This window comes from Aethalodelphis obliquidens, unplaced genomic scaffold (genome assembly GCF_003676395.1).
Source record: "Aethalodelphis obliquidens isolate GAN/ISIS:26980383/991018 unplaced genomic scaffold, ASM367639v1 scaffold63, whole genome shotgun sequence".
NCBI lineage: Eukaryota > Metazoa > Chordata > Mammalia > Artiodactyla > Delphinidae > Aethalodelphis > Aethalodelphis obliquidens.
Genome location: NW_020838007.1, coordinates 6937477 through 6949769, shown reverse-complemented (window position 1 = coordinate 6949769; position 12293 = coordinate 6937477). Strand labels below are relative to the sequence as shown.

At 42.5% G+C, this 12293-nt stretch overlaps 1 protein-coding gene across 1 annotated transcript in view; it reads right to left on the bottom strand.

Moving 5' to 3' along the window:
- Positions 1-12293, bottom strand: part of LAMA1 (laminin subunit alpha 1) — a 154477-nt gene that overhangs the window by 105393 nt on the left and 36791 nt on the right. Inside the window, exons 4-6 of the mRNA XM_027088582.1 lie at positions 5133-5375; positions 3962-4141; positions 1033-1122 (exon numbers count right to left, since the gene is read on the bottom strand). Coding sequence (XP_026944383.1) covers positions 1033-1122; positions 3962-4141; positions 5133-5375 — 513 coding nt within the window. The remainder of the gene's footprint in view (positions 1-1032; positions 1123-3961; positions 4142-5132; positions 5376-12293) is intronic.

Below are 12293 nucleotides of genomic sequence, written 5' to 3'. Positions count from 1 at the left end.
GGCATAGACCCTGAGAAAACCATAATTCAAAAAGAGTCATGTACCAAAATGTTCACTTCAGCTCTATTTACAATAGCCCGGAGATGGAAACAACCTAAGTGGCCATCATCGGATGAATGGATAAAGAAGATGTGGCACATATATACAATGGAATATTACTCAGCCATAAAAAGGAACAAAATTGAGCTATTTGTAATGAGGTGGATAGACCTAGAGTCTGTCATACAGAGTGAAGTAAGTCAGAAAGAGAAAGACAAATACCGTATACTAACACATATATATGGAATTTAAGAAAAAAAAATGTCATGAAGAACCTAGGGGTAAGACAGGAATAAAGACACAGACCTACTGGAGAACGGACTTGAGGATATGGGGAGGGGGAAGGGTGAGCTGTGACAAAGCGAGAGAGAAGCATGGACATATATACACTACCAAACGTAAGGTAGATAGCTAGTGGGAAGCAGCCTCATAGCACAGGGAGATCAGCTCGGTGCTTTGTGACCGCCTGAAGGGGTGGGATAGGGAGGGTGGGAGGGAGGGAGACGCAAGAGGGAAGAGATATGGGAACATATGTATATGTATAACTGATTCACTTTGTTATAAAGCAGAAAGTAACACACCATTGTAAATCAATTATACCCCAATATAGATGTTAAAAAAAAAAAGTATAAACATGATTTCTAACTGCACGTGATTTTCACTTGACTATCTTATAGAGAAGAGCTTCAAAATTCAAAAGGTTACTGAATTGCACACTTAAAAACGATTAAAATGGTAAATTTTATGTTACCTTTTTTTTAAACACCTCCAAAAAAAATTTATGGAAAGAATTTAATTAGAAACATATTCTCCTACCAACACAAAATTAAATTGTTTAAAAAAATTAAACCAGTTAAATTATCTGAAAATCTTTTTTTGTGGCTTGATTTTATAACTTTCAACACATGCCTTGAATAAAAAAGTGCAATGCAAATATTATAGCTACAAGTGCTATTTTGAATTTTTAGTAAAATGTGAAATACTATAACTCACCTTTATAGTTTCATCCCATGGGCAGCTACTAGCATGGCCATAACAAATACACATTCCTCCAACAGAAATGTCTTTTATTGAATAGTAATACTAAGGAAAAAGAAAGTAACAAGCAAAAATTAAAACCTCTTCTATTTCAGTGAGAAGAAAATGTTGGCAGTCCAACAAATATCTCAGTTGTTATTGGTAATCAAAAACACAGATATGCATTTTAAACTATATTTCATGCACAAGTAAATATAAATAAAATATTTATGTTCAATTAATGTAAACAATGTTCAGGGCTTCCCTGGTGGCGCAGTGGTTGAGAGTCCGCCTGCCGATGCAGGGGACACGGGTTTGAGCCCTGGTCTGGGAAGATCCCACATGCCACGGAGCAACTGGGCCCATGAGCCACAATTACTGAGCCTGTGCGTCTGGAGCCTGTGCTCTGCAACAAGAGAGGCCAGAACAGTGAGAGGCCCAGGCACTGCGATGAAGAGTGGCCCCTGCTTGCCACAACTAGAGAAAGCCCTCGCACAGAAACGAAGACCCAACACAGCCATAAATAAATAAATTATTCATTAAAAAAAAATGTTCAAATTAGCTCATCAACAGAAACCAAAGGAGTTTAAAAAGAATTTCTCAACTTGGCTGCATCTTAAACCGAGGCAGTCATATTCAAAGGCCATGTTACTGAAAACCCTAAAAATATTCCTAAATTGAACACAGCCCTATATAAAAAGGAATAACTCATGACCAATTAGGATTTATCCCATCGGTGCAGAGTTAATTTAACACACAAAAAAATCAATAAATGTAAATCACATTAACAGAATAAAGGAGAAAAATCATATGATCATTTCATTAGATGCACAAAAAGCATTTTACAGAAGGCAACACCATCAATTAAAAAACAACTCAGCAAACCAGAAGTAGAAGAGAACTTCTTCAGTCTAATGCAGGCGTGTCTATGGAAAACCTAGAGCTAACAGTGAAAGATTAAGTGCTTTCCTCTTGAAATCTGCTCTTACCATTTCTATTCAACATTCTATGGGAGGTGCCAGCCAGTTCAATAATGCAAGAAAAAAGAAGTCAAAAGCAAACAGAGTGCACAGTAAGACTAAACTGTCATTATCTGTAGATGACATGATTGTGTACATAGAAAATCTATCAAAAACTACTAGAATATGTGAATTTGGCAATGTCTCAATCAATAAAAATTAATTGTACTTCTATACACTAGCAATGAACAAATGGAAAATAAATGTTAGAAAGCAAACCATTAACACTAATATTCAAAAACATGAAATACTTAAAAATAAACTGAACAAAAGATTGACAAATAAACAAATAATAGATCATTGCCAAGAGGAACTTAAGAAGACAGAGATAAGTGGGGAGGTATAGCACATTCATGGACTAGATGATCCAATATTGTCAAAATGTCTTCCAAAATTCCTCCTAACTCGATCTATGGAATCAATGGAATCCCAATGAAAGTCTTAGCAGGATTTCTTTCTTCCCTTCTTTCTTTATTTCTTTCCTACTTTCTTTCCTTCTTTCTTTCCTTCTTTTTGGTATTAATTGACAAACTGATTCTAAAATTTATAAGGAAACACAATGAACTTGGAACAGCCTAACCAATCTTGAAAAAGGACTGAGTTGGACTATCATGGTACCTGACTTCAAGATTTACTGCAGTAATCAAGAAAGACTGTTATTGGCATAAGGATAGACAAATAGATCATTGGGACAGTATAGAGTCCAGAAACGCACCCACAATGATACGGTCAAGTAATTTTCAACAGGGCACCAAAACAATTTAAAGGGAGAAAGGAAAGTATTTTCAACACATGGTGCTGGAACAATTGTATATACACATGGGGAAAAAACAACCTTCGCCTCTACCTCACACCAAATACAAAAATTAACAAGAAAAGGATAATAAACGTGAAAGCTGAAACTATAAAGCTATTATAAGAAAGCATCGGAAAATATTTGTGTAAACTTGCGATAAGCAAATATTTTTCAGAAAGGAATAGAAAGCACTAACTATAAAAGAAAAACGATAAACTGGACTTTATCAAAATTAAACCATCTACTCCTCAGAAGTCATAGTTAGGAAAAGCAGATAAGCAAGAGACAAACCAGGGCAGGAGAAGGGATTTGCAGTATAGACACAACTGACAAAGGATTTCTACACAGCATACATAGAGATCTTTTATAACTCAGGAATAAGGAGATGGATAACCCAATTTAAAAATGGATAGAAATGTCATCAGATACAAATAAGGACACGCTCAACATCAGTCATCAGGGAAATACGAATTAATACCCCGAGGAGATGCCACCGCATGCACATCAGCACGGCTGAGGTGACAGTGACCGACGCCCCGATGTGTGAAAGTGTGCGGTGCACCCAGAGCCCTCACACACTGCTGGTCTGTAAAATGACACAGCTGCTTCCGATAAGGCTTAGAAAATTCCTAAAAATTAAACACATAGCTATCCTGTAACTAAGTAATCCCACTCCTACTTTATCCAAGGGATTTGGAAATGTTTGTCGCCACAAGCCTTATACGTTTACTATACACTGAAAATATGTACGTTTTCCTGGATGTAGCTTATATCTCAAACTTTAAAATTTTCTTCTAAGTGGGAAAAAACTCCAGCCATTCTCACTTGCTTGATCAGATGTAGAGCCAGATTAGAAGGTGAAGAAATGACCACTACATCTGCTGCATGATGGCGTTATGGGATGGGTGGGGACAGGGGGACCTGAGGGCACCACGTCAGAACCATAACCTCGTTTAAAGGTGGCATTTTTAACAAAGCATAACTAACGTTCTTCAACAAAAATAAGAAAAAAAGGCCAACCTGGGAGGAAAAGTCTATTTCCCTGAAACAACATAAACTTTTCAGCGGTCAGGAGCCCTGCCACACTCACTCGTCTTGTGACAATAGGGTCGAGGTCTTTAGGGTCCCGGTGGCTGAGGGTCATAAGATCGGCATTGAGGGTTCGAATGCGCTGTAAGCGCAGGCGGATGTATCGTGCAGAAGTAAATTCCAACAACTTGGGTGAAAGATCATCAGAGCTTGGTCTGCCATTGATTAGCGATGTATGAATCTAGAGATAAAGACATCAAAATAAACAAATATCAATTTTAAGCATGCAAAAAATAACCCTGATTGTTTACATTCAGGACATAATCTTTACAGATACTATCTAAAATCAAACCAAACAATGGGGTTCTTATAGAAATCTGTCTAATATTCATTGACACTTGTGAACAGCATGATCACAGCCCAAGTTCAGTTTATTGAAGTTATTCGTTGAAGTGTCTCAGAGATTGCGGGAAACTTTTAAACAGGACCACTTTTCCCAGTGAGGTGAGGGCATTTTGACGTGTATCCACAGGCTTCTCTGAAACAGATTCTAAATGTCATGAATAGACTGGGGAGAGTGGGGGAAAGTGCCAGAAAGCTTTGTAACTCCCATTTTCTCATCTCTGCTCTTGAAACAATGCAGGGCTTGCTGCAGAGTTCCTGCTGTGAAAAGCACTTGCAGGGTTTTTGTAGTTTTAGCTCATCAAGGTATGCTACCAAGGCATGGCTTGTTTTTGATTACACTCTGACTTAAGGATGTGTGTGCAGTCCAGGCATGGAGAGCACGGAGCTGGAATATTTCATGAACCATCTCCAACCCTGAACACCTCCAGGGGCAGGGAGAACTTCCCAGAGAAAACTGGGAGCTCTATATTTTAGAAGCATTTTCGCTCTCTTTAATATTTTAACAAATCTTGTTGCCTTGGTGTCATGAGAAAGATGCTCTGAGAATGATCTGATGGAGTTATTAAATCACAGCACAGTGAAGGTTGAGGGATCTCCCTGAAGGGAAGAAATCAATAAAGTAAAATGTGTCAGTGGTGACATTAATCATCAGTAGACACCAGTCAATGGCACCTTAACTACAGCAGCTAGATAGTTAAAGATCTCTGTGATCTGTACCAGGAGAGCTCTATTTTGAGTGTTTCCTGTTGGCTCTGTGATGGCTAGGTTGTCCCTGGAGGTGACACTGATGAAAAAACAGACCTCCTGGCCAGCAGGGGGCGCCATACCTCTCCGTGCTCAAGCGGCACCAGCCTGGAGTAATAGGAGGTGCAGATCACTTCGTCGTCTGCCCTGTAAGTGGGCGGCCCCCGTCTTGGAGTGATATTGTAATGAGTCAAACATTCCGTGTCACTAACTGCATAGTACTGCCAGGGGCTGAACTCCATGCCGTCCAGAGAATGCTCCAAAATCCAGTTTCCAGGCCGAGGGGCATTAGCAGCTTTGATGATGACATAAGCGACTTGAAAGACCTGGAACAAAGACACTGAAAACTGTCAATCGAAAATCAGTAACAAGTGCTCAAAAACCAAAGTGCCTCTTGAGAGCGTTGCCACCCGATGATGGCCAGTGTCTCTCACTGCTCTTGAGGCTAACTGCTCATAAGTGTTAATCAGAAATGTATCTTGTAAATGTTTTCCTGATGGCATTTGTCTTCAAAACAAACTCAAAAAATACTCACAAATAAATTTGTATTATTATTATTATTGTTGTTATTAACAGTGTTAATATTGACATAAGTGCTTGTTTTCTTGTTTCCAATGTCTTCTTCCATCAGGATTCTGAATGATAATAGTTGTATTATATTTCATTAGTAGTCGTGTTAAATGTATTTCTCATATAGTGATTTGGAGATAACACAGCTGAATATGAGAAAAAAAGTCAGCCCGTTACACACTTATCACGATGGTTAAAATCCACAACACTGACAACACCAGATGTTGGTGAAGATGTGGAGCAACAGGAACTCTCATTCGTTGCTGGTGGGAATGCAAAATGGTACAGCCACTTGGGAAGACAGTTTGGTGATCTCTTAAAAAATTAAACACAGTCTTACCATACAATCCAGCAATCATACTCCTTGGTATTTACCCAAAGGAGTTGAAAACTTCCATAGGTGAATGGATAAAGGAAGTGTGACACATCCATACAACAGAATCTTATTGTGATTTAAAAAATGAACTCTTAATACACAAAAAGACATAGAGTAAACTTAAATGCATATTGCTAAGTGAAAGAAGCCAATCTGAAAAGGCTACTTACAGGATGATTCCAACTATATTCCCTCTAGGCTTGTTGTTTTTTTATTTTTGGTTTTAAGCTTCTCCCCATCTTAGCCCTCACCAATTCTAGCAACACAAGAGCCCCTTAAAATTAACCCAGCTGGGGCTTCCCTGGTGGCGCAGTGGTTGAGAGTCCGCCTGCCAATGCAGGGGACATGGATTCGTGCCCCGGTTCGGGAGGATCCCACATGCCGTGGAGCGGCTGGGCCCGTGAGCCATGGCCGCTGAGCCTGCGCGTCCGGAGCCTGTGCTCCGCAATGGAAGAGGCCACAACAGTGAGAGGCCCGCGTACCACACAAAAAAGAAAAAAAAAAAAAAATTAACCCAGCTGAAGCCACAATATTTCACATTTATCTACTGAATTATTCCCTGCAAAGGATGGTTTTATCTCATTATAATAACTCTGTTCACCTACAAGAAATGTCTCCCAATAAAATTTAGTCTATAAATGGTGTAAGTGTGAAATGTTGAGTACCCATGTTCATGTGCAATTTTCCTCTAGAACACAATCACTGTTTCTAAAGCACATTAAAAGCAAAATGATGTTCTCAGATTTCAATAATCAGGAAAATCAGGAACTGTGTATCTGTTATGAAAGTTTATATCTGGAGCTGAATGTCCAATGTTTAAAAATCTAGAACCGTCTTCATCGATTTAAACCACTTTTTTTTTTTTTTGCGGTACGCGGGCCTCTCACTGTCGTGGCCTCTCCCGTTGCGGAGCACAGGCTCCGGACGCGCAGGCTCAGCGGCCATGGCTCACGGGCCCAGCCGCTCCGCGGCATGTGGGATCTTCCCGGACCGGGGTACAAACCCGTGTCCCCTGCATCGGCAGGTGGACTCTCAACCACTGCACCACCAGGGAAGCCCTAAACCACTTTTTTAAAAATTAAAATAATGCAAAGGCCATTTTGTCCTAGCATAAATATCTCCAGAACATTCTCCTATGAACATAATTACATTTTTTTCTGATTGGAAGTTTATTTTTAAAAAACCCTTTTCCCCAATTTTGTAATTCATATATTCCATAATTTATATTTTTAAAGTCTACTATTTTTTAATATTACTGGAAAACCAAACACTTCTCAGAAATACCTGGCAATTAATCTTACTGTCTCCTCTAGAGCTAGTCCTGAAGAACATCAGGGTTTTTTTTAATGCAGCTTGGGGGAGGTTAGTTTCACCTTTGCAAAGTTCCAGCACTGTCCCAGAACACCATGATGGAAACCGGCCTAAGTAGCTTTCCATTTGGTTTTCATACTGATGCCCAAGCTAACTGGAGGGAGGACACCCTCTTCTTTACTCATCACTGTCCAATTGCCTTGCAACTATTTTCACCATAAAAGGAGAAGTCTATGAGCATGTGGACCACTGTGGAATATGTTAAAATAGACTTCACAAATTGTAGGTGCCAAGTGAGATGGCATGATCAGGCAGCCCATTTGAGAGGGACGGAAATCAAGGTCATTTACAAATGGACTGACTGCATTTACCTTCTGTTTTCCAATTTCACATTTGAAAATGGACAGAACCAACAGGTTCACCTCCTGTGTGCTAAGAACTTCATGTATATCATCCCATTTAACTCCAAACAACCCCATGAGTTTCAAGTCATTGTGGTTTCCATTTTACATATTTGGAAACTGATGCTTAGAGAGGTTAAAAGACAAACTACTGAGAGTTGCAGGTCCCAATGAGAAACCAGGGGTCTCACTCCAGAGTCATTAGCATCCACTAGACACCCCCCAAATGTCCACACACACTAAGGTCATTGAATTTTCTTTTTGTAACCCCAGAAAAAAACTCCTACATTCACTTGGGCGCTGGGTTCATGTCTAAACAGGCACCGTGGCAATTGTTTCCGTTAACCCTGCAGTTTCTGTTGTGATGGCCCAGGATGTGTGGCGGGGAGGGGATGGAGAGTGTGCAAGGAACAAAAACTAATGCTACGTAGCGCCCGCTGTGGCCAAGGACAATGCTAAGTCCTTTATTAGAATGACTAGTCTTCAGACCCTTCCAACTACGTTCTTCTTATGAAATATGTACTGTCACTTCCCCTACTTTACAGATGAGGAAACCGAGGCACAGAAAGGTTACATAATCTTCCCAGGATCTCACATGTACTAATATGTAAACCACACTTCTACAGATTGCAAGGAAAAAGAATGAAACTCCCAGCTGAGCAGCTGGTGGGTACCAATCTGGTTTTCCAAACCACTGACCCCAACCAGTAGCAATTATTTCAATACCATGTTCTTGTACTTTCATCAAACCCTTGTCAGCTTTTAGACGGACAGCTTAGTCACATGTAACAAAACGTAACCCAGTGGAAGAACAACCATAATGGGAAAACTTCAGGACCATCCCTCCAAGGATCAAGGCCTTCAGCTATGAAGCTGGGCGTTGTTCTCACAGTGTCTCACTAGTTCTCTAGGTCCCCAAATTGGAGACTAGGAAACAAGCCAAGAAAGGGACTATGAAATATAAATCTGCAAAAGAGGAAGAGGAGCTATGAAATATCTAAACGCTATTTGTTTTCACTTAAGTCATGTTATTGGCTGACTTATGTCTCCCCAAAATTCACAGGCTGAAGTCCTAACCCTTAGTACCTCAGAATGTGACTGTATCTGGAGAGAGGGTCTTTAAAGAGATAATCAAGGTCAAATGAGGTCAAATGGGTGAGCCCTAATCTCATCTGACTGGTGTCCTTTTAAGAAGAGAAGATTAGGACCCAGACGTAGGGGCAACCCTGTGAGGATACAGTGAGAAAATGGCCATCTGCAAGCCAACGGGCAAGGTCTCAGAAGGAATCAACCCTGCCAACACCTTGCTCTTGGACTTCCAGCTTCCAGAACTGTTTGCTAATAAATTTCTGTTGTTTAAGCCCCCAGGTTTTGGTATGTGCTACGGCGGCCCTAAGCAAATGAACACAAGCTAGTCTAAGTCACCAATTGTGTGTTGACAGACCAGTCTTAACACCCCCTACAGAAAAAGTAAGGAATTTTCTGTTAATATATAGAATTTTAAACCTTTGCCCAAATGAAATCCGTGATATTTCTGTTGCTGCTTTTTAGCATGGTTGACTAAAGTGCCTTTTCTCTCCATATAAGGTTGGCTGAACACAAAGTGATGATGCAGGGCTTTCACTAAATGCAGAGTCACTGAGGTCTTGCCAAACCTGCAGCTGATACAGCCACTTTCAAATCCACTTTCATCAGGGTTTTCTACCAAGAGGCCTTTGTTAATGATCACTGGAATGCACATAAACAGTGCCACATAAATAAAGCACACATACACCAAACACCGCTTTCTACACAGGAATCCAGACAGGAATTTCCATGTGGGCCTCAACCTTAAATATATTAAAACCCCCTCAGGCACAGAGATAAGAAAAATACACAGAGCGTAATTCTCCAATATCAGGGGCCAGCTTCAGACGTGCTCAGGGAAGCAAAGTGCTTCTTCTCCACAGAAAGCTCAGCTGCCTAAGCTGCAGGGGCCCAGATACCACACGGGACCCCCGGCTGGAAATTCTCCACACAAGCACTTACCTGCCTCCAAGGCCATAATGAAACAGTGAATGGAGAATTGTTTTCTCTTACCCGATGGGAAAAACCTTTTCACAGGCAAAAGAGGTTTAGTTTTAACAGTCAAATTAAACTTTTAAAAAAGAGTTCGGTCTATTTGGTAAGTAACATTGCTCAGTTATCCCTATAAAAGTGGTGAATCTGTGCTCTGTCAGCGTTATTTCTTAGGACCTTATTAGACAATAAGATTCAAAATGATCGTTTGAGCTAACGTTTATTACTCAAGAATAAAGAAATAACTATTTATTAGAAGTCTAATTACTAATGCAGCTATGACTCCCTTGTGGTTTTACAGAGTATGGATCACGGAACTAACTAATCAATTGATAATCATGTGAAGTAGCAACAAACACTTGGCAGAACAAGAGAAGTTTGGGGCTTGGACGTTCACTTGGCACGTAGGATCCGTGGGATACACATTTTAGGTAAATCTCTTACGGGCAATGATCTTGAAATGTCATTTCTATTTGATTTTAGTGGCTGTTTTACCATTATTGCCTCGGTTTAGGACCAGTATACAAAATTAACAGACAAAAGGAAATAGCTTCATGAGTGAGAAGAGAAGTGTGGAATAAAATAGGTTTGTTTCTCTTTAAATTTGCTGCTGTCAATAGACGTGCGGGATAAACACGTCAGAATCCAGCCTCTCTCCCCCCCCTTTCTTTTCTTCTTGCTTTTTCCTTTTATTGAGGGCAGGAGGGACTGGCTACTTGTAATGGCAAATTTAGATCAAGTAGGTTTTTTTCCTTAAAATTCTTAAGCTTCGTGTCTCAGGAAATCAAGGAAGGCTCACTTCGGAAGCAAGCTCAGATTCTTCAGGTGGACCCTGAGGAAAAGCCAGGGTGAGAAAGATGATGAACAAGGAAGGAAGGGCAGAGAGAGTGGCCCATCACAGAAGTACAGGGGAACCAGGACCAGTTACCTGAAGGTGGGAAAGGGGTATTTAAAGCTCCTTCAGAAGGAGTTCTGTTTCTCAACAACTAGAAAAGTTACCTCAAAAAGAGCCCACGGGGCTGCCCTGGTGGCGCAGTGGTTGAGAGTCCGCCTGCCGATGCAAGGGACACGGGTTCGTGCCCCGGTCCGGGAAGATCCCACATGCTGCCGAGCAGCTGGGCCCGTGAGCCATGGCCGCTGAGCCTGAGTGTCCGGAGCCGGTGCTCCGCAGCGGGAGAGGCCACAACAGTGAGAGGCCCGCGTACCGCCAAAAAAAAAAAAAAGAGCCCACGATAAGCTGTCCCATGGTCCATGAGCCACTAGTTCCGTCTCAGGATGCTAGGGGGATTATCCCAAAGGATACGTGTTGCGCTACATTAAGAATCAAAACTGGAAAGTAAGAGGCTGGTTTCCGTCCATGGACCTCCCTGTAGAATTGCTCCCAAAGTTCAATTTCACCAAGGGTTCTGGGAAGATTTTGCTAGGTTTTGTGGGAGGTGAGTTGGAACGACCTCAAAAGCACAGTAAGGCAGGTCACCAAATGTCCTTTGTGGGGATCTTCACTGCTTTCCCCCACCTGTAGGTGCCGGGTGACAGCTGAGCCCTAAGAATGAGATAAACCCGCTGCAAAATGCAGTTACCGGCCATTCTAGGACCTGGGAAATGCAAAGAGCGGCTTTCCCATTCCCCGACTCCTGACCACTGGTCAGCCGGAGCCATCGGTTTTCACCCAGGAACATCTCAGTCTTTGAAGTTACATTGGGCTTTTCCCCCAAATGCAGTGCAGTTTGTTCACAGGGGAACAGAGGGGGCAGTAAATACCATTCCTTCCTTTCCCTCCCGAATGTGAAGGGGGCTTGGGAGTCCATCATGGAGATGGAAGGAAGTCAGCAACGTTCCAGGAAAAAGCAAAGCTGGAGGCGGCGGCCTCGACGGTGGCTGCAGAGGTCAGCCTGACACTCTGCCTCTGGTGGCACAGGCTGAGTGGACACACGCTCGGTGGCCTTGTCCTGTGGGTCAGGGACCTGGGCCCCCTGAGAACAGCCTGCCCGGAAGAGAGACAGATGGAGCCCCGGAGTGATGCGGTCAGCTCGTCTCCCAGTTAGAAAAATGACTGCCCCTCTCCTGGGGGGAGGGCAGGCAGCAGAGATGTTACTGTCAGAGAAGCTCGCCTTCCTCCCCCAACCAGGACACAGGACACTGGGACCAAGGACGCCCCTAACACCTTTTCACTGGAGATACATTCAGTGAACACTGATTGAGCATCTGCTTTGGAACAGGACCGTGGCGGGTGCCACAAAGACAGCGGTGAAGTGGGGGACACGGTCACGGTGGCCTGGATGCCCCGATGGGGAGACACAGGTGGGCCAAGTCCCCCGGGAGAAGGACGTAAGGCGGCCAGGGTGTCTGGCGGGGGCCAGCCTAGTCTGGAGAAGGGGTGGTCAGGGAAGGCTTGCCTGGAAAGTGGGGGAGACTGAGTAGGAGATGTCTAGGTAAAGAGAGGGAGGTCAGAGGGATGGAAAGTGGGACCCTGCGGGGCCAGAGCATGGAGTGTGGGACATGGCAGAAGGCCCGGTTGGCTTGAGTGT